This window comes from Chelonia mydas, chromosome 4 (assembly GCF_015237465.2).
Source record: "Chelonia mydas isolate rCheMyd1 chromosome 4, rCheMyd1.pri.v2, whole genome shotgun sequence".
NCBI classification, from domain to species: Eukaryota; Metazoa; Chordata; order Testudines; family Cheloniidae; genus Chelonia; species Chelonia mydas.
Genome location: NC_057852.1, coordinates 54,413,384 through 54,435,295, shown reverse-complemented (window position 1 = coordinate 54,435,295; position 21,912 = coordinate 54,413,384). Strand labels below are relative to the sequence as shown.

The 21,912-nt window shown below is 42.0% G+C and overlaps 1 protein-coding gene across 2 annotated transcripts in view; it reads right to left on the bottom strand.

The window, feature by feature from the left end:
- SMARCA5 (SWI/SNF related, matrix associated, actin dependent regulator of chromatin, subfamily a, member 5) overlaps nt 1–21,912 on the bottom strand; it is a 44,081-nt gene that overhangs the window by 335 nt on the left and 21,834 nt on the right. For both annotated transcript variants that reach the window (XM_037897272.2, XM_037897273.2), the window contains exons 12-23: nt 16,237–16,358; nt 16,003–16,155; nt 14,698–14,830; nt 13,537–13,685; nt 13,195–13,314; nt 12,850–12,960; nt 9,789–9,902; nt 9,427–9,549; nt 6,947–7,079; nt 3,921–4,039; nt 2,603–2,815; nt 1,538–1,648 (exon numbers count right to left, since the gene is read on the bottom strand). In XM_037897272.2, coding sequence (XP_037753200.1) covers nt 1,538–1,648; nt 2,603–2,815; nt 3,921–4,039; nt 6,947–7,079; nt 9,427–9,549; nt 9,789–9,902; nt 12,850–12,960; nt 13,195–13,314; nt 13,537–13,685; nt 14,698–14,830; nt 16,003–16,155; nt 16,237–16,358 — 1,601 coding nt within the window. The remainder of the gene's footprint in view (nt 1–1,537; nt 1,649–2,602; nt 2,816–3,920; nt 4,040–6,946; nt 7,080–9,426; nt 9,550–9,788; nt 9,903–12,849; nt 12,961–13,194; nt 13,315–13,536; nt 13,686–14,697; nt 14,831–16,002; nt 16,156–16,236; nt 16,359–21,912) is intronic.

Here is a 21,912-nt window from a genome sequence, read left to right as displayed (position 1 = left end):
AAATTTGCTTACTGTAACAAAAATTCCCACCTATTTGGACACTGTATAATGTTAAAAGTGGGTTCAAGTTAACTGTTTGCTTGGCCAGTACCCATGGAGCACAGTCCAAAGCGTTAGACAACCCTTATTTTGCAAGGACATTAAACAGTTCAGATAACCCTGGTCAATTTCCTGTATAGGGGAGGGCTCTTAGGCTTTCCTCTACTTAGGAGAAAGAGCTATGGACTTTACATAACATGCATGCTTATTTTTTGCAGAAGTGAATACCCAATATATTAACTGGGTTGAACAGTGAGTATTAGAGACTTTAATGATGCTTTTGGAGCCTAAAGCATATTCCATGGTTATCTCCCTACTCAATCAGCTGCTGCCTTCAACTACTTATTCTGAATAAGTGAATGTTATCAGGGATAAGAGGCCTACAGCTCTTTAAGGTGGAACCAGTTTGGTATGGCAGGTCAGCAAAAGTTGAATAGCTGTAGAACCACCTTTAGGTGCACGAACAAAAGTAACACTTTTCAGAGTAACAGCCGTGTTAGTCTGTATTCGCAAAAAGAAAAGGAGTACTTGTGGCACCTTAGAGACTAACCAATTTATTTGAGCGTGAGCTGTAGCTCACGAAAGCTCATGCTCAAATAAATTGGTTAGTCTCTAAGGTGCCACAAGTACTCCTTTTCTAAAAGTAACACTGTCACACTTACAGAAGAGTGAATAATGAAGGTCAGAATTATCCTGTTGAACTTATACCCTAGAGAGGACTCCCATTTTAAATTCAAATCTAATGAAATTTATGGGTGATTCTACTCATGGCAGATATCAAATCTTCACCATATTTTTGCATAAGCTACAGTGCAGTGGCTAAACCAATTTGGAAACAATGCAAAAATAATGCCAAAAACTAGAGAACATTTTCACTTGCATTTCTTTGCCCATTTCTTATTGAAAGCATTTCTGTGCTAAGAAGGGTTGTGATAAAGAAATTCCCATTTTAACTTGCTTAGCATCTGCCTCCTGAAAGTCTAATTCATATCTACTTATTTTAGTAAAAAGCTTAAAATACAGCAAAGCCCTGCAAACCATATATAAACACAAGAAAATGAGCCTGGATTTTATTCTGTTTTATGAATCCGTAAAACTCAATCAATTTTTGATTGCAAATCTATTGCCACTGATGATGCAAGAAATTTAAAGAGCTCTGTTTTTCAGATTCCAGATTGTTTCCAGGTCTGTAGTTACAAAACTAAGCTAAGATTTTCAAACCCAAGTGCCCAAAATAAAAAGCTACACCCTCTGAAAAATCAATTCACTTATTTAGGTGCAAAAGTATGGCTTTAGGAGCCTAGCTTCCAGGCACGCTGGTGTTAAGTAGATGGACCCATAGAATGGCACTTTAGGCACCACTTTTGAGAAGTCACACTATTTTCCAGACACTTGGTAAGTACCCAATACTTCTCAGACACCAGAGATGCAGCCTATAACTAGGTAATTTTCTTCAGCAAAGCATTTGAACAGAGATTTAAGATGCATTAAAACTCACTGAAGAAGGCTTTGGTCCACGTTTCTTCTTCTCTGCCTTCTCCTTTTCTTCCAATTCCATGTTTTCTCTTTCAATCAAAGTGATTAAGGTATTGCATCTCCTCTGTAGCTCCTAAGTTACACACAAGATAGCCATTTGATTACTCCACCTATATAGTACCTATCTTCAGACATGGTTTTTCACATCAGTTGTACACTTGGAGGGTGGGGGAGATTATAAAATTTTATAAACACACAAATTCAAGACCTTAGTGCCATTTGAGTTGTTACTTATGCCAGTGTTTTAACAGACTTCTGTATTTAACAGTGCAAAGTCTTGAATAACTCTAACATTTAATCCAGTCTCAAAACACACAACAAGGTTTGAATGAAACCCACAGTGAAGTCAAAAACTCCATTTATTCCAAAGTTACCGCTATTTGCTGGTTTAAAACCAAACCCTTTCAATATTAAGTGTTTATGCTTTAATTTTCAGCTTTGATATTAAAAAAGATCCTGTATTCTAAAAAGACATTCTATACTACACAAGCCTATATTAAAGTCTCATATGAACTGAGGCAAGAATATCTGTTTTTCAAAGTGTGCAGAAACAGCTTTGTTTTACACAGTTCTACAGTCAAAGCTATTCGTAAGATTAAAAAGGAATCAGGATTAAGTTACAGATGCTGCATACAGGAACCAAAAGCCTAAACTTCATTCATCAATTTTCAATAGTGAAAACTTTTTTTTATATATATATATATATATATATATATATATATATACACACACATACACATACATACACACACACACACACCCCCATCACATGCTGATGAGCTTTGCAGCCATTTGATCAGTGAATTCATCATGCACCTCAGACTACTTGCCCTCTGCCCACTGTTTCTTCTCTATAGGAACCTACGTATTTCAAAGGCCATTAAAAGCCCTGCCATGAAAATGTTCTCTCCCTGGTAGAGTGTGTACACACAGGTTTTAAAACAGAACAGACAAATATAAACTTTATGTGGATGAGAATGTCTTGTGAATAAAAACAATGAACAAAAGGATCCAAACCAACACATACCATTGCAGTTCTGGATTTCAGGAACCAGTCAAATCTGAACTGGGGAGAGTTTCGAATACACTGTCTTAATTCATCATAAACATTTTCTTTATCAAATCCTAGCTTGTGAAGCATACAGATTAGAAAGCGATCCTCCTCCTCTGTATAATTCTTCCCTTTGTTAGTACCATATGATATTCTCAGCTGGTGGAAAGGTGCTTTATATCTGCCAATCTAAAGGAAAGACAGACAAGGTTTGAGTACACAAAATTAAGGAACAATTTAGATTAGAGACAAATGTTTCATATCAAGCTACAGATCACATGCAACCAATACTAAAAATACATCATTTAAACAGTCCATGACACACAAATGGCAGTCAATTAAAATTGTAAAAATAAGTCAAGTAGATGAATCCAACTTGTTCAAGGGACAAATTCAGATGATGAATTTACCAGTTTAAATGTAAGAATAGCAGCATGGGTAGCTGATCCAGACATGTTTGGTGACTAGTAATCTTTTCTGACCAGCTTTAAGATTGAGTCCTGACACCGTCATATTTGCAAAATTGATATTCAGATCCCACTAGCAGTTCAAGAGTAGTTTTATATTAACCCAGTTGCTGAACAGTAGATATTTTTATTAAACCCTGTTACAATTAAAAGCTCTGAATATCAGTACAGGTTAATATCAAATTCAATAACCGTCTGGACAATACCTCTGCACAAAGTAAATTTGTTACTTAAGAAATGTGTATTTTACTTAAAGAGCATTTTACCCCATGTTGCACCCCCACAGATGAAAGTAAAGTACTGTGGTTCAATTACATTCTGACAATAGAGTCAGAATTCCCTCTCTGTATAAAGTGAGTTTGGCTAAATATTTTGGAAGAGCTGGATTTTTTCAAATTTTTGTTTTTCACATCTCCCAAATCTGTGCTAGACATTCAGAGATCACAGAATGAACAATTCATATGTTGAAACCACAAAGAGGTAAATTAACTAGCAACAGATTAAGCCATAAGAACACCCAGTTTGACAGATTATGGATATCAGCCAAAGCAGGAAGAGATTAGCAATTTATTGGTTAAGTAGCAAGTTATATGCAAGTATATGGACAGCAAGTATATGACTTTTTATGAAGGGGTGGGAAAGACCATGGAGACAGTTGCTGGCAGTGAAAATAGTGTTGCTTTATCTCTGCACCCTTTTACATGGGCTCCAAACATACGACTCTAGTGCAGATCTCACCCCTATAAAGACTGGTAGCTAGAATTAGATCACGTTTAGCCCAAAAGATACAGGACAATAAAAGGAAGAAAAAAAACCACAGCAAATACCTTTGTGTCAAGTGCTTTTTTTATACTAATCCGCCTCTGAATTCTAGCTTCTCCTCTTTCAATCTGAGCCATGATCTTCTCTATGTCCTGGAGTTCGTTGCATCTTTCCCAGAACACAGCTAAAAGTTAAAAAAACAAACAAAAAAAAACACTTGCTAGTCTCTTCTCACACATATGACTCAAACACCTTTATATGGTAAAAACCTGTTAAATGTTATTCACTTGCAGTTTCCTTTAGTCAGAAACTAATTCCTACTCCTGCATAACAGTGATAGCCATGGCACTACTGCTGATATAGGCACAAACTTTACATAATAAAGAAGCTCCAGCTGCTGAAACTAAGCTTTGCTTTAAAACCATCTTTTCCACTTCCTTAAGTGCATGTCTACACTGAAATAAATACCCACGGCTAGCCCATGTCAGCCAACGCAGACTATGGGGCTGTTTAACTGCAGTGTACATATTTGGGAACAGGCTAGAGGCCAGGCTCCAGAGCCTGCAAATGGGGAGGGTGCCTGAACCTAAACTTCTACACCGCAGTTAAAAGTTCCACAGCCGAAATCATGTGACATGAGCCAGCCACAGATGTTTAACTGCAGTGTAGACATACCCTAAGCCAGTGGTTCTCAATCTTTCCAGACTACTGTATCCCTTTTAGGAGTCTGATTTGTCTTCCGTATTCCAAGATTCACCTCACTTAAAAACTATTTGCTTACAAAATCAGACATAAAAATACAAAAGTGTCAGAGCACACTATTACTGAAAAATTGTGTACTTTCTCATTTTGACCATACAATTATAAAACAAAAAAACAACTGGAATATAAATATTATACTTACATTTCCATGTGATACTTGAGCCTGTTTGTCACTTGTGAGCCTTGTCTGAAGCCCAAGCCCTGCCATCCCCTAATGCCGGCACTGCACTTGCAACGCCCCGATAATCCCTTCCTGTGACCGCCCGTGGACCGTAGGTTGAAAAACATTGATCTAAATGAGTTGAGTATCCCTGGAAGACCTTTGAGTACCCCCAGGAGTATACGTACCCAAGGTTAAGAACCACTGTCCTAAGCCACATAAAATACTATTTTGAGAGGCAGGGGTAGAAAAATGGAGGCGGCCATTAACTGTAGATCTTTAACTGGGAACCCAGTTATCTATCAGATATGGATTATGATGATGACTGATACACTAATGACATACTAAAAATAAAATATTTAGCACCTGGTTCATTACTTCTCAAAGAAGCTTTAAAGTGCTTTACAAACACAGGCCAATAGTCCCATTTTATAAGAATGGGGCTGCAATGTTAGTTGGTCAAGATTACACAAATAGTCCCTTCTCCTTCTGGTCCGGGCCTCTCCTCACTCCCCCAACCCTCAGGGCCCCTTCTTTGAGAGCTCTCTATACAGTTGCGTCACCACACTTGCTCCCAAACGCAGCCCCACTGCTTGATATGCTCACCTCCCATACCAACTAAAGCTTTCAAACATGTATATCAATGTTTAAAAACCTTGTTAGATGGGAAGTGAGAAGCAGGTCAGAATGAACCTCTGGTTCACCCAAGCAGAGTTAGTCTGGTGATCCACAGGCAATTTGTTGCTTTGGAGCTCCACTGGCTGGCCCACGTCTTCCCCAAAACCAGGGAAACATGACAGGTGGGACAAGCTAAAGGGTAATCTAGGCTGTATTAGACTGGCCTCCCTACCCAGTCACGAACAGGAACATCAGCACTTCCATGCCTTCCCCCACTTGCATACCATGCAGAAGCCTTATATACATAGTTGAGAGTGGGGAAGTGATAGAAAGTGGAGGGCTTTCTGCACACAAGACACACGCCCGTCCCTCCAGTTTCGTTAAGTCATAACCCAAATACAGCAAGAGTTCCATTCTGGCACACCTTGTTAGATTTGTCAAACTGGGACTCCTCTCTGGCAAACCTGATGTCTGCCAGAAGATGATGATCTCCCCAAAGTAGGGTGGACAGCTCTGTGCCTGAGGTCTCTCTTCATCCGCAAGTCTACCTCCCACCATGTCCAAAGCCAGTATTACTAACGAGGGGGTTGGTCAGAGGGAGAAGAGAAGAGAATTGCAGCTGAAGGTGCCAAAGGGGCAGGCCTATCCACTCCACTGTAGGAGTGCATCATCTTCCAACAAGCCTCCTGTGGTTCATCAGAGCAGAATGAGGAGCTGTCCTGATTGGACCAATCTGAACAGGTAGTCTCCGGCACTATTCCTCCCAACCTCATTCCAAACTAAAAGAGAAAAAGCATTTCTCCTCTTCACTTCCCCCCACACCATTCGTTAGAGTGAACAATCACAATAACAAAGGAAAAGAGAAAAATTATTTTGTCTGTAACAGGAAAGTGGGGGGTGGGACTTGGAACCAGGGAGCAGTTTACCTACTCTGAGCAAGTAACTGGACTAGGCAGAGGGGCCAGGGAGTCAGCAGATGCTCCCCTGCTCAGCACTGCTTGCCAGTTATGGCTATAAAAGCTTATGGGCAATCTCTGCAGAAAAGTCCTATTGCTACACACTCCCTCAGGTACATCAGACCAGAATTTTCCCCCCTACCCACAGGACACAGCTGCCTCTGCAGAGGAGCTGCAACTCAACACCCCACTGCTACTAATACGAGGTAAACTAGGATTGGGGCAAGAAGGCTGGAGGGCTGATGTCTAAAAGTGTTGGAGACCAGGGGCCAGACTTATAAAAGTATTTAAGCGAAAGATGCAGACAAATACCTACTGGGATTTTCAAAAGCGCTTAGGTATCCAACTCTCCTTAATTTCAATCTCAGTGCAGCTTTAAACTACTAAGTGGCTATACGTGACTAAATAACCCATGTCCTTTTCCAACAATCAATTATTTCACCATGTCTTAAAGAGCCATTATCTAAACTTCTCAAAAGCAAAAAAAAAAATGTGTATGTTTACAGGCATTTCAAACTGGAAAAGTGCCAAAATACATCAGGTACCATCCACTACAAGTTAGTTATACGTTCACGTCATTCAAGGAGAAAACTACCTGAATACTCAATGACTTCCTCTGGGGTTTTTCCTTCAACTTCACGAGCTATATTTTCAATATCATCACGGCCCCATTTTTCATTAGCTTTGATGAACTGGTTAAAATCTCTTTTATTCCAATTGGTAAATCCCTTGAAAGCAATAAGAAGCAATATAGACATCTTTTAGTTAACTGTGTTGGGTTTTCTTCATTTTAAAAAAAACAAAAAAACAAAAAAACAAGACATTAATTTCAATTTAAATACTAAAGACACACATACAAGACTCTAGGTGCAAGTGTCACAGCACGCTACTACTGAAAAACTGCTTACTTTCTTTTATTTACCATATAAATCAATTGGAATATATATTCTAGTTACATTTCAGTGTATAGTATATAGAGCAGAACAACAAGTAATTGTATGAAATTTTAGTTTGTACTGACTTAACTAGTGCTTTTGATGTAGACTGTTGTAAAACTAGGCAAATATCTAGATGAGTTGATGTAACCCCGGAGGACCTCTGCGTACCCCAGGAGTAAATGTACTGGTTGAGAATCACTGTCTAAGCACAACAACAGAACACCAGTAGCATTAAAGTCTGTTCTTGTATAGTTTGTTTCATGCTAATGTGAAAACATTTTCTCCACTAGAGCAGAGGGGGAGAGAGGTTACTCATCCTCCCCTCCCCCCAATACTGTTGCATAGGAAGATCCCAGAATTATAAACATTATCCCCACTTGTCTCTCCAGTCCCAAGTCCACTTTTCTTTTTCCATTTCAAGGTCCTAATCAAACACCCTCTTCCTCCACCTTCAAAGATTTCTCCTTATAGAGGCATCCATGGATATTCTTTGAAGGGAACAAGCTCCCTCAGAAGCTAATCCTCTTAAGAGCTCCATCGGTCATAGATAGCTGAATCACAAAATATATGTTAAAAATCATCTAGCATGACCCAGTATATTTTGCAAGAATAGTCTCTACATCTCTCCCATGCACAAATGCTTTTGCCCTAACAGAAAGATTAGCTCTAGGTTTGAACTTGTGGGCTTCTGCCCACCCCTATACAGCAAAGAACGCTTCAATAAATGTCAGTAGTAAACGTCCTTGATGAGGATACTTATCCACTAGGAACTAGACTGGCTTATAAAAAAAATACCCTGATATTCCCCAATAGCTACCAGATTATAACCTGGTGAGTACCAAACTGGTCCAGTTTTGAGTTTAAAGCATTTTTTTCCACCTCAAATTTTATTTACCATTGTTGTTTTTTAAAATAATAATATTCAGCCAGACACATTATTTTAGAGACAGCTCACTTGATTTGTTATTTGAAAAATTATCAGTACATTATTGAGAAGCTGAATTAAACTTGCTTTAATGGATATATCGGCTTAGTTATTTATCCTCTGTTCTGTATCTAGTTTATTTCCTTCTCACGAGTAGGACTTTATGTTAATTAGTACCAAATTTCCCCTCTTCGCCTGTTGCCTCATAATACTTTGGGGAATCTATGTAAAACGTATGAATTCTGACTGATTTTATTAATTCTGTGTATATAATTAACTCTCAGTGTGTATTAAAATCAGCTATTTGCTGACAAAAACCATGTCATGTCACAAAGCAGCTACAGGATAATCAAATAAGTTGTTAATATGGAATGACTTTACCGTGGCAATCCAATGGACATGCTAAAGAGATTGACCAAGTGAAGGAAATTTGTTATTCCAGTTTGTCTGCAGGGAGGGAGTTGGGGCAATAGAAATTCCCCAGCAGAACAGAACAAAGGAAGAGGTGCTCACAGTTGCTGATAAAAGGCACATGTTCTCTGAGCTAGACGAACCATTTTACTATTGGACCTGAACAGGTGAGAGAGATCTTGAAGGCTTAGTAGGAGAGAAGGATCTGGGTACTCTGAATGGACTGGCCTAAAACAAACTCTTAAGAGTGGTGAGGATAATGGATGAGTTTGTAAGTCTCTATGTAAGGGAGTGAGTTGGGGGTGGGGTGCACATTTAAGAAGGCTTTGCAAACCTTCAAGTTCTTGGAAGTACTCTGGGAAAAGATGTGCTTATGCTACTTGGGAGACTGGGGATAGGGGGTCAGCATTGATCTTGTGGCCTAAGGCAGCTGGACTGCAGGGTCTGAGAAGGGATACTAGAGAGCCAGAAGCAAGAGGCAGAGCCCTGATGCTGTTCAGACTCAGTGGGCTTAGATGCCCACAGGATCCAGTGTTTAGATCCAAATACAGTAGCATGGTGAGTGTCCAGCAGGGGGAGCTCAACGAACGGCCTGCCACACCTAGGAGCTATTTTCCAAGTCTCATTCTGGTTTGTATCAGAATATCTGTTGGAGAAAGATGCTAGAACCAGATTCACAATTGCAGTTTGAGAACCAGTGGTCTATTCCACAGAGTCAAAAGGCTTTTCCTATATCTATCTGTAAGATAAAGCAAATGAAGTTAGGTACAACTGGAGGTTATTTTAAGAGAATGACCATACCTGTGTTAGTAGTTTCTCCTTCTCTTCTAACTCTTCATCATTAAGGGGATCAGCTTCATCAATTTTAAGCTGTTCTTCCTTTTGTGCTTGGGCTGCATTTGGCAAGTCTGGATTACGAGGTACCTGAGAGAGAGAAATTTCATCAACTTTTACATTTCAGTTTCACAGAATTTAACCAGAACTCTCCAGATAAGAGCTGATTATTTTTTCAGCATGCAAAACAACAGTACTCCATCTGAATTATGAGTGACAAAACAGCACACACAAAGTGTCATCATTAAAATATTTTTAATTGCAGTAATTAAAGTTTCTCAAGACAGAAGAGCACATACACAAATACTGTGTAAGAGCAGTTTTAATACCTTGTACCCAATAGTTTTTCTGTAATACAGAATCTCTTTTTCTAGTAGTTCAAACAAACGTGGAGGAAAGAACTGGAAATCTTGAACATTAGGTTGTTTCGGAGGTCGTGGAGCCTTAAAAAAATAAATAAATAAAAATCAAATATATACTTTACATTTAATTCACTTTCAAGTTTAGTATGTTTTGCTTATAGTTAAATTCATTCAGAAACCATGTAATTTAAAAAAAAAGGAAGTAAAATTGTAGTCCATCAGAAGGTACAGCAGGGGTGGGCAAACTACGGCCTGCGGGCCGGATCCAGGGCTTTGGATCCGCAGGCCCCGCGCCGCTCTCAGAAGTGGCTGGCACCACATCCCTGCACAGCTCAGATGGGGGGCAGCAGAGGGCTCCGTGCGTTGTTCTTGCCTCCAGGCACCACCACCCCCGCAGCTCCCACTGGTTAGGAATGGGGAACTGCGGCCAATGGGAGCTCCAGGGAAGGTACCTGGAGGCACAGCAAGGGCAGTGCACGGAGCCCTGTGCCCCCCACTCATCCAGGGGCCGTGGCGCGGCGTGGTGTCGGGCCAGGGCAGGCAAGCAGGGAGCCTAACCCTGGCCACAGTGCACGCCGTTGCCACCCCAGAGCTGCTTTAGGTAAGCAGCGCTGGGCCAGAGCCTGCACCCCAGACCCCTCCTACACCCCGCCCCCCAACTCCCTGCCCTAAGCCCCCTCCTGCACTCTACACCCCAACCCCCTTCCCTGAGCCCCCTCATACACCTCACACCCTCCTCTGCCCCAATCCCTTGCCCTGAGCCCACTCCTGCACACTTCATCCCCTCCCACATCCCATACCCCAACCCCCTGCCCTGCATACAATTTCCTCACCCAGATGTGGCCCTCAGCCCAAAAAGTTTGCCCACCCCGAGCTAGAGCTTTGGTTGTATAAGAATATACACAAGAACCTTTGTTAAGAGGTTAATAACCTTTGTTCTTGTTTCACAATGGAGACGGACACTGGCAGACCAGGTGCCAGCTGATGCCAAGATCTTCATGTCTGGACATGAAGATACATACCTGGAATCTATCTGGCTCACTTGTGGGTTAATATTGATAAAATAGGTATTAGAATTATAAGAAAGTGTTTAGTATTTCAACTCTATTGAATGTCTGACTTGCTGCATGCATTAATCTTTTACTTGTAATATCCATGCTCCGTATTGTAATGTAATATTTGAGCAGTTGTATTGTGAGCCTCTGACACTATGAATCATCATGCAGGAAAGGGACATTAGTGTGAAGAGTTGCTCTTCTACAAAAATTGTGATGCCCCTCCCAAAAGAAGAGACGCAATACCACCAGACAGGCTACAGTTGGATCTTACACCTGGAAACTCCCTACATCTGGATTTAAATCATGAATGGTGTGGAGAAAGTGGATAAGAAAGTGTTATTTACTCCTTCACATAATTTCATTGTGTGACCACTGGTTTGTGTGTTAATAAGCAGCAGGTTTAAAACAAACACAAGAAAGTCTTCTTCACACAATGCAGTCACCCTGTGGTACTTGTTGCCAGGGAATGTAGTGAAGGTCAAAACTCTAATGGAGTTCAGAAAAGAATTAGGTAAGTTCATGAAGGATATGTCCATCAATAGCTGTTAGCCAAGATAGTCAGGGAGACAGCCCCGTGCTCTGGGTGTCCCTAGGCTCTGACTGCCAGGATCTGGGAGTTGACAACAGGGGACCAATCACTTGATGACTGCCTGTTCTGTTCATTACCTCTGAAGCACCTAGCCACTGTCAGAAGACAGGATACTGGGCTAGATAGACCATTGGTCTGACCCAATATGGCCATTCTTATGTTCTTATGAGAAACCATCAACAAAAAGACTAAAGACTCTTATTGTTGTTCTGCTCCCATCCCCCGTGAAGATGAGTCATGAAAATGGACTCCTCCCATCAGCTGAGTTTGCAGCTCAGAGCATGCCTGGAGGGGATAAAAGCCATAAGGTACTAAGGATCTCCGTGCTGCTCAGACTCTGTGGGAGCGAGGTGTTTCTAGGCATAAGCAAGAGATCCCCAGCTGCTTAACCTAGGCTAACCCTAAAGAACAGTGCTTGCTGATTATAGAAGCCTCTATTATCTTTTGAAAGGTAAGACTGTAACTCACTTTTATGTCTATGTTTCTTTGCTTTAACCTTGTAAATAACTCTCTAATTTCCTTTTCATATTTAATAAGTCTTCATATGGTTTACTATAGGATTGGCTACAAGTGTTGTATTTGATGAGAGACCTAAAGTATAATCAACCTGGGGTAAGTGACTAGTCCTTTGGAATTAGGAGTAACTTAAATATTGCTGTGATTTTTGATGTAAGGGGCCATGTATCACAGAGAAACGCTCACCTGTGTGGGATGACAGATTTTGTGATTCCGTTTTAAGGCTTTTGAAGTGCCTTAAGACTCTGAAGTTGGTGAGTGAAATCTAATTTTTAACTACCAGAGAATTTGGGGTTTGTACCATGGTTTTTAACAGGTTGGTACTCATGCTCTTGTGCACAGTTGGGAGCATCAGTCACAACAAAACACTACTTCGTAATACTGTATGAGGAAAGCTACTGTTCATATTGTGGAAAGAAGGATAACACCACTGCACATCAAATGTAATTTGGGTTGTTTAAGAAGTTAGAAACTAGGAGAATAAAAAAACATTTTAAGTAGGACCACTGGGAAGGCCAAAGAATTGCTTGAGAAAGTTTATTTAAGGTAAATCTACTTAGGTATTTAGAATCTAATTCTAGACTTCTCACCCTCTTTTGTCCTTATCTTCCACCACCTGACTGAAAGATCTCATTCTTTTAATCTTCCTCTCCCTCCATGAGTCCTATGTTGAGATTCCTTTGAACACTCCAGTTTGCATCTTTAAAATGCCTTTATATACACCATTCATTTATTTTACAAAAATTTTCCACTGATGGAAATTTATAAAAAAGTGTACAAATTGATTTATAGTTGGAAGCAAGTTAAGATAAGTCTGTCTTCTGTACATTTCAATCATTTTCTGGTTTAAAGTACATCAACTCACTTTCGGTGCTTTTGGTTCACTGACACGAAGAGCTTCCCTGAAGTAAGCATCAACAGCATAGTTGGCTTTTCTTTCTCGTTTAGGTGGCTCAATCCACTCTGTGAATGCCATCTATAATATTAAAGAAATAAATTAAAGTGACTTCAAGTTCTAAGGTATTTTATACAAAGTATAAATTTTACACAAAACTAGAACTAAAGTACGTGAAACAATAATAGCCTTCCACAAAGTTAACGAGCAAGGAAACCTTCATATTACGTATCACATGTTCACCAAACCAGCAACATGCAGTAAACATATACAAATACTACCAGTGAATTCTTCCAAAACAAATTCAGATATTACCTTTTGTTTCTCTCTATAATCTTCCCCTTCAAAGTTGTATACACTGGACTCCGTATCCATTGTAAAATTTCTAAGTGAACTTTCGCCCATCTTTGAGAGTTTCTCATTCATTTCTGCAGTCTGGAAAAGAAGTTATCAATGTGAAACACTTTTCAAAAAAGCTCCTCCTCATTCATGAGAGACACTCCAAAAATGACTTGCTAGTACGGATCTTAATGCCAAAAAACACACTCCTGATCTACTATGTAAATTTTAGTCTGAAAAATTTTAATTGCATTTGTAATGTTATTCAAATTATCCATAGTAGAAATACATCTCAGGTTTCTTTAATTTGCACCTCACCTTCTTTGCACCTCTTTCCAAAATACCATCAATATCATCATCAGTAATCTCACTCTCCTTTGAGGCAAACACATGCGTAGCTCCATGTCGAATCATCTGCAGCATTTCATCTTTTCCTATTTTATTCAGATTTTGATCCACCAGTCTTCCTGAAGACAAAAATATTGGAGGACAATACCTTATTGCAGAGCTTAGTGATTTTAGACCAATCACTTGGATGTGTCAGGAACAGAAAGAACACTTCCTTTCCCTCCTTGTTTATTATGTTTGTCACAGGCCATACATAAATCAGTCACAAGAACTATTTTCAACATTTAAAAAAATTTTTTTTTTAAATTGACAGAAATCTAGATAGTTAAGCAAGGACTGGTTCTTGCTTGGTAATACAAATTAATGGGGTCCATCAAAAAACAGACTCAGGATTTTAAGTCTTCCATGTAGCCTTTCATTCCTGGCCAGCATTTTCACAATTTCAAGTCCACATCTCCCTGTGAACATGACAGCAATAGCTATGGTACTTTTTAAAAATAACTGATTTCAAGTTAGACTAGTCAAAAAGTTAGCCCTTGAGCTTCAGCTTTGACCCCCTTGCCGAGAATGGTGAGGCTCAGGCTTTGCACCTCCGGGACAGTGGGGCTTGGGCAGGCTTTGGTCCTGCCCTCCCCCCCCGGGGTCATGAAGTAATTTTTTTTTTTTTTTTGTCAGAAGGGGGTTGCAGTGCAAGGAAGTTTTAAAACCCCTGGGTTAGGCTAATGTACAGAGTTACATCAGCCTTACTCTTTTATTCCATTACCCTAAAACTAGACACAGAAATGAAACTTTATTATTACACTTCCCTCTTTAAAGCATTTTCACTTTTTATATTTTTATTTAAGTATACACATTCTTAGCCATCTGGGATGCCCTAGTCATTCCATAATGCAGTAACAAGTGTTATGCTGAAAGATTGCCACACAAGAAAAAAAACAAATTTAAATTTATCATCCCCTTCCATCCTAAGAACAGAATATGAAATCATGGCCCTGCTGACTTCAATGGCCAAACTCCAACTGACTTCAACGGGGCCAAAATTTTACCCAGAATTTACATGTGAAAAAAAGGGGAGTGGCAAAGGAGAGAAATAGCAAAGTACAAAGGTAGAAAAGCTGTCAATACACTTGCCTTGTTGAATGACTATGGAATCCAAACGAAGTTTCATTTCTGCTCTTTCCACTATTCTTTCCTCCACAGTGTTGTCTGTGATAAATCTGAACACTCTAACGGTTTTTGTCTGGCCAATTCTGTGTGCTCGGTCCTATGCAGAAAATTGTGAAATACTCATGTCATTTAACATAGCACAGTAAAGTGTTTGTATTGAAATACAAATACATACAATTATTGCTTGAATTTAAAATCAGGTTTTAAGAGAGTAGCTATCACCATACTTGTTTGTGGGGGGGAAAAAAAACAAAAACAAAAACAAAAAAACCCTACATTTCAGGTTAAAATCCTTTCATAAATCCAGTTGACATGGCTGCTCAAAAAAGTTATTGGCATTATAAAGCTTATTTAATGAGGTCTCTTGCACAGAGAACAGTGCACTTTGCTTAAGATTCCTGCCTAAAAGACATAGTACATATTTTAAACAGATATTTCACAGATATTAAGGCCAAAAGATTAGATCATCTCGTCTGACCTCCTGTATATAAACAGCTCAGAAAATTTCACCCACTTATCCCTATATTGAGTTTAATAACTTGTGTTGGACTAAAGTATCTTCCAGAGAGGCTTTGCTTTCAAGTCTTAGTTTTTTGAACAGTGGAATTTGTTTGGCTTTAACTTCCATCCATTGGTTCGGCTTTAACTTCCATCCATTGGTTCCTGTTACGCCTTTGTTGTGTCATTCTTTTGAACAACCTTTATTAAGCATATCTGAAAATATCTGCAGCCTGGCTGAAATCCTCAGATTTTCAACATGCCAATGTGCACACAGATATCCTGTTTGTACATACATATTTTATAATTTATACCTTTAATATGAAAGTTTTAAAAATATTGACTTTCTTGTTCTGTAACGTGTAAGTCAATACATTGTTATCTCCATAAGATCAAAGACTGAGAAGCAACATTTTTGGATATAAAGATTAAGCATGTGTGCCCCTATAATGCAAGTTAGTAACAGAAAAGCTGATTCAACTCAAGAGATACTAGTGATGATTACTCCAATGTCTTAAAATGACAGATTAAGGCTTTAAGTTTTAGGCCAAATTTGACCTAAGTGCTGTGCCCTTTTTAATTTCTGTGCTCCAAGAGTAGCTGACATCAGTCTTAATTTTAAAAAGACTGCACTATTTAATTAAAATGGACCAAAGTATATATAGAACCAAACCCAGGGCACTATGAAATGCAATATATACATTTGTATGGCAGTTCTGTAAGAAAAGCAAGTTTTGATATATAATGATATTTCTGGCTTGGAATTCTTACCATAGCTTGAAGATCTACTTGTGGATTCCAGTCTGAATCATAAAGAATTACGACATCAGCGGTAGCCAGATTGATTCCAAGACCACCGGCACGCGTGCTCAACATAAACACAAACTTGGAGCTGTCAGGTTCATTATATGCATTAATAGAATCCTGTAGAAATAAGAAAGTAGTCAATGCAACTGTATATTTTGAGTACGCAATTTTATTTAATTTTTATTTTAATTAACTCACTTGTCTCTCATCATGAGGTGTCTGTCCATCCAATCTACAATACTCATAATTTCGCCACATGCAGTAATCTTCCAAAATGTCTAGTACTCTTGTCATCTGACTAAAGATTAATACTCGTGAGCCTATTAGAGGTGAAAAGTAAAATTGTTCAACAAATAAATAGCTAAGAATTATATATACACACTAGCTTTGGGGGTTTTATTTACTCTTAAACCTGGTAAAAATTAATCAATGTGGGCATCTAGTTAGATTACATTTATTTCAAAATGTGAGAAACTGATAAAATGATACCTGAAAAATATTACTAAAACTAATTTTTCAAAATCTAATCTAGATTAAGAAAACTCCTCACTTAAAGTTGTCCCAGTTAACATTGTTTCCTTGTTACATTGCTGATCAATTAGAGAACATGCTCGTTTAAAGTTGCACAATACTCCCTTATAACATTGTTTGGCAGCCGCCTGTTTTGTCCACTGCTTGCAGAAAGAGCAGCCCGTTGGAGCTAGCTAGTGGGGGCTTGGAACCAGGGTGGACCAGCAGCCCCCCACTCCCCCCCCCCCATCAGCTCCCTGCTCCCCTAAGTTCCCCATGCAGCAGCTGTCCATCAATTGCCAGCAGTTTAGCTGTCCCTCCCTTCACTGCCATATGCTGCTCCTGCCCTCTGCCTTGGAGCTGTTCCCAGGAGTCTCCTGCTTGCTGGGGGTGTTCCCCTGCTCCTGCCCCCTGCTTACCTCATCTCCATAGAGCGGTGGGGGGAGGGGGAGGAGAGACAATAGGGCTCAGAACAGAGGGAGCTTGCTGGCTGCAGCTGATGTATCAACTTGCTGATCTACTTAGAGTGGGGTAAGCGTACTTAAAGGGGCAATGCGCATCTCTCTCTCTCACACAGGGTGTCTCTGTCTGCCATGCTGTCTCCCCTCCCTCGATTTGTGCGGCCTCGCAGAGTGTGAGGCTATGTTAACAACCACCAAGTGCTAGTTCATCTTTAGCAGTAAGGCATTCCCTGAGAGATATCCCACCCTCTGACTTCACCACCTCAACCAAGCTTCACAATCATCATTGCTGTATACAGTATTAAATGTTGAGAGAGAGAGAGAGAGAGAAATAAACTGGACAAAAGACTATTTTTTTTTAATATACAGATATATAAAATATAGTCTTTTGTTCAGTGAAATAAATTTCCCTGGAACCTAACCCCCTCTATTTACATTAGATCTTATGAGAAATTGGATTCGCTTAACATCATTTCGCTTAAAGTTGCATTTTTCAGGAACATAACTACAACTTTAAGCGAGGAGTTGCTGTATTAAAGAACTGACATTTAAGGTTCTAAAAACAGTTACTCACCTTCTCGTAAACGTTGTTCAAGACGGGTTGTTCACATTCATTCCAATCAGGTGTGCACATGTTGCATGGACGATCATCGGCAAATTTTCCTTTAGCACCACCCGTTGGGTTGGCCATGGAGACCCCTTGAGTGGCACCTTTATGGCGCTCAATATATGATCCTGCTGACCCGACCCCCCTTCAGTTCCTTCTTGCTGGCTACTCCGACAGAGGGGAAGGAGGGTTGGTATTGGAATAGACACGAACAACGCATCTCAAAGAACAGTTACGAGAAGGTGAGTAACCATTTTTACTTCTTCGAGTGCTTGTTCACTTCAATTCTAATCAGGTGACTCCCAAACTCTACCCTGGAGGTGGGGTCGGAGTCAAGGAACTACTGATTGGAGCACCACTCTGCCGAAGGCTGCACTGTCTCCGGCGTGATGGGTGATGGCGTACTGAGAGGTGAACGTAGGCACCAATGACCAACTAGCTGCTCTGCAAATCTGTACCAGGACTTGGGCCAGAAATGCCACCAAAGAAGCTTGAGCTCTTGTGGAGTTTGCTGTAATAGGTGGAGCCGGGGCCTTGGCCAGCTCATAGCATGTGTGGATACAGTCTGCGATCCAAAACGAAATACACTTTGAAGAGATCAGGAGTCTTTCATCCGATCTCCAACTGCTATGAATAGTTGGCTCGATTTTCTGAATGGCTTAGTGCGCTCAATGTAGAATGCCAACGCCCTCCGAACATCCAGTGAATGAAGCAGTTGTTCCCGGGCACTGATATGAGGCTTGGGATAAAAAAACAAGCGGGAAGATATCTTTCGTGGTACAAAAACGAGACACCACCTTGGGAAGAAAAGCTGGGTGAAGCTTGAGTTGTACCTTGAAGACTGTGTAAAGTGGATCAGAAGTTAGTGCTTTCAACTCAGACACCCTCCTAGCTGATGTGATAGCGACCAGGAAGGCCACCTTCCAGGACAAATAGAGCAAAAAGCAAGTTGCCAATCGCTCGGGGAGGGCTGGGGGGAGACGATAAGAGCCCGGATAATACCAGGTTAAAGGTCCCACACAGGTACTGGCTGACAAACGTGGTATAACCTTTCCAGCCCCTTCAAGCAACACTCTACTATGGGATTGGCGAATACGAAACAGCCAGATGCTCCCAGGTGGAAGGCCGAGACGTGTACTTTAATAGACAACGGTGCAAGGCCTTATTGTTTCAGGTGTAGGAGATACTCTAAGATGAGCGGAACTGATGCCTGTAAGGGAGCTATAGGATGCTCCTCACACCAGCACGTGAGCCCTTTCCACTTGGCTAAATAAGTGGCCCTGGTGGATGGTTTCCTACTACCAAGAAGGACATTCCTGACAGGACTTGAGCACAGGAGTTCTGTCGGATTTAACCATGAAGCTTCCAGGCCATAAGATGGAGGGTCTGAAGGTCTGGGTGGTGAAGGCAACCATGGCCCTGTGTGATTAGGTCAAAGCAGAGTGGTAGAGCTATTGGGTCGTCCACTGACAGCTCCAGAAGCGTGATGTACCAATGCTGATGGGGCCACACTGGAGCAAGGAGGATTACCTTTGCCTTGTCTCTGCAGATCTTGAGTAGTACCCTGTGCATGAGAGGGACCGGCGGGAAGGCATACATGAGGTCGTCTCCCCAGGGTAGTAGGAATGCATCCAAGAGGGAGCCCGGGCTGTAGTTCTGAAAGGAGCAGAACATCGGGCATTTCCTGTTGTTCCTGGTGGCAAACAGGTTGACTTGGGGAAAATCCCCACCTTTGGAAGACGGGAGTGTTTGATATCGGGTCAGATAGACCACTCATGATTGCGAACGATCTGCTGAGGTGGTCCGCTCGTTCATTCTGCACTCCTGGGAGATAGGACACCTCCAGGTGCATGGAGTGGGGTATGCAGAACTCCCAAAGTTGAAGGGCTTCTTCACATAGGGGGGAGGAACACACTCCCCCCCTGCTTGTTGATGTAAAACATGGCAGTGGTGTTGTCTGTCATCACTGCCACACAATGGCCTTGTAGCATGGACTGGAACGCTTGGCACACCAATCGTACTGCTCGGAGCTCCCTGATATTGATGTGAAGAGAGCGCTCGTCTTGCAACCACAGTTCCTGCGTCTGGCGGCCCTCCCGGTGTGCCCCCCAACCCAACGATGACGTGTCCATTATTAGGGTCAAGGTGGGTTGTTGAAAGGAACTCCCTCACACACAGTACGGAGGTCGAGCCACCACTGGAGGGACTGGAGTACTTGTAGCAACATAAGTACTGAGTCCAGCCTGTTGCGCCATGGGCGACATACAGAAGTGAGCCACACTTGGGGTGGCCTGAGTCTGGCATGCCTGATACGTAAGTGCAGGCTGCCATGTGGCCAAGGAGGGCCAGGCAACCCCGCGCCATAGTGGTCAGGTACTGCATGAGGCTCTGAATGACGCCTGCCATGGCTTGAAATCATGTGTCTGGTAGGTACGCTTTCGCTTATACCAAGTCCAGCACTGCCCTGATTAATTCTATTCTCTGGGTCAGTGATAGGGTTGACTTGTTCATGTTGAGGAGGAGACCTAGTCTCTAAAACATGGATTTGACTAGTTGGACATGAGACTCCACCTGCTCTCTGGAACGGCCCCACAGCAGCCAGTCTTCTAGGTAGGGATATACCTGTACCTGCCTCCTGCGGAAGAAGGCTGCTGCCACCGACATGCACTTGGTGAATACCCAGGGCACAGTCGATAGGCCGCACGGGAGGACCGTGAACTGGTAATGTTTATGGCTGACCACAAACCGCAGAAACTGTCTGTGCTGAGGTTGAATGGCTAAGTGCAAGTACGCGTCTTTCATGTCGAGGGTGGCGTACCAGTCTCCCGGATCAAGGGAAGGGATAATTGTGCTCAGGGAGACCATGTGGAATTTCAACTTTATCATGAACCACGCAGATGTAAAATGGGTCTGAGACCCCCACTTTGCCTTAGGGATGAGGAAGTAAGAGTAGAATCCCTTGCCGCTTTGCTCCTGAGGAACCTCCTCCACTGCCCCTACATCTAGGAGCGATTACACCTCCTGGATAAGAAGTTGCTCGTAAGAAGGGTCCCTGAGGAGGGATGGGGAAGGTGGGTGGGAGGGAGGGAGGGAAGGAAGGAGCAGAACTGAAGAGAATATCCCACCTCTACCATGCGAAGAACCCATTGGTCCGATGTTATTTGGGACCATGCACAGTAGAAGTGGGATAGGCAATTCAAAAAGTAAGGGGGAAGATCTGGTGCCATGGTGGGTATGCCGTCCTCAGGTGCACTTTCAAAAGGCCTGCTTTGAGCCAGACAATGGCTTGGTTGGGCCCTGGCCTTGCCCTGACTGGGAGTGGATTGGTTTGCACCTAGAATTTCTAGCCACCTGTAAAAGTCTTGTCTGAGACGAGGAGGGTAGAACCGTTGTTGTTGGGGATTGAAATGTTTTGCTGGGGTATGCATCCCCAGCGACTTCATCATTGCTAGAGTCCTTTAAGCTGTGCACTTAAAATCAGTCTGGTCTGAGAATAACTCTGCGCCCCGGAAGGTCCAGCAGGGTTTGCTGCACTTCTGGAGGTAGACCAGACGCCTGCAGCTATGCACCCCTTCTCATGGCTGGACCAGACGAAAGTGTGTGGGTGGCAGAGTCCACCGCATCAAGGAATGCTTGAAGGGAGGTCCTTGCCACTGATTTCCTTCTTCAATGATAGACGTAAATTCGGCTCTGGAGTCTGATGGTATAAGCTTCTTAAACTTAAACACCGAGGCCCACGAGTTGAAGTTATATCTGCTAAGGATAGCTTGTTGACTAGCTATCCTCAGCTGTAGGCCCCCAGTGAAATAGACCTTCCTACCAAATAGGTCTAACCGTTTTGGCTCCTTTGACTTTGGAGTCGGCCCCTGTTGCCCGTCTCTCTCTCTTTCTCTCATTAACCAGGGAACACGGCTGCTGCTGAGGAAACAAGTACTCCTATCCCTTGGAAGGGACAAAGTACTTGCATTCGACGCCCCTTCCAGTTGGGCAGGGAGGGGGAGAATGGATGCCAGAGCATTTTTACATTGTCTGTATAGCTTTAATTGGGCAGAGCAACCCTGGGCAGGCCTCTGGTGTTAGGATATCAACCATAGGGTTTGATAACCTCCTCTGCCTGCAACCCCATGTTGCAGGCGATCCTGCACAGGAAGTCCTGCTATGCCCTATGATCTATCGGTGGAGGTCCAGAAGCCGAGGCCCCTGCTACTGCCTCATCGGGGACGAGGATGAGGAGGCTAGGAGTGGCATGGGGTCCTCTTGTCCCTCAAACTCTCTGGCCTCCTCCTGTTTGATATC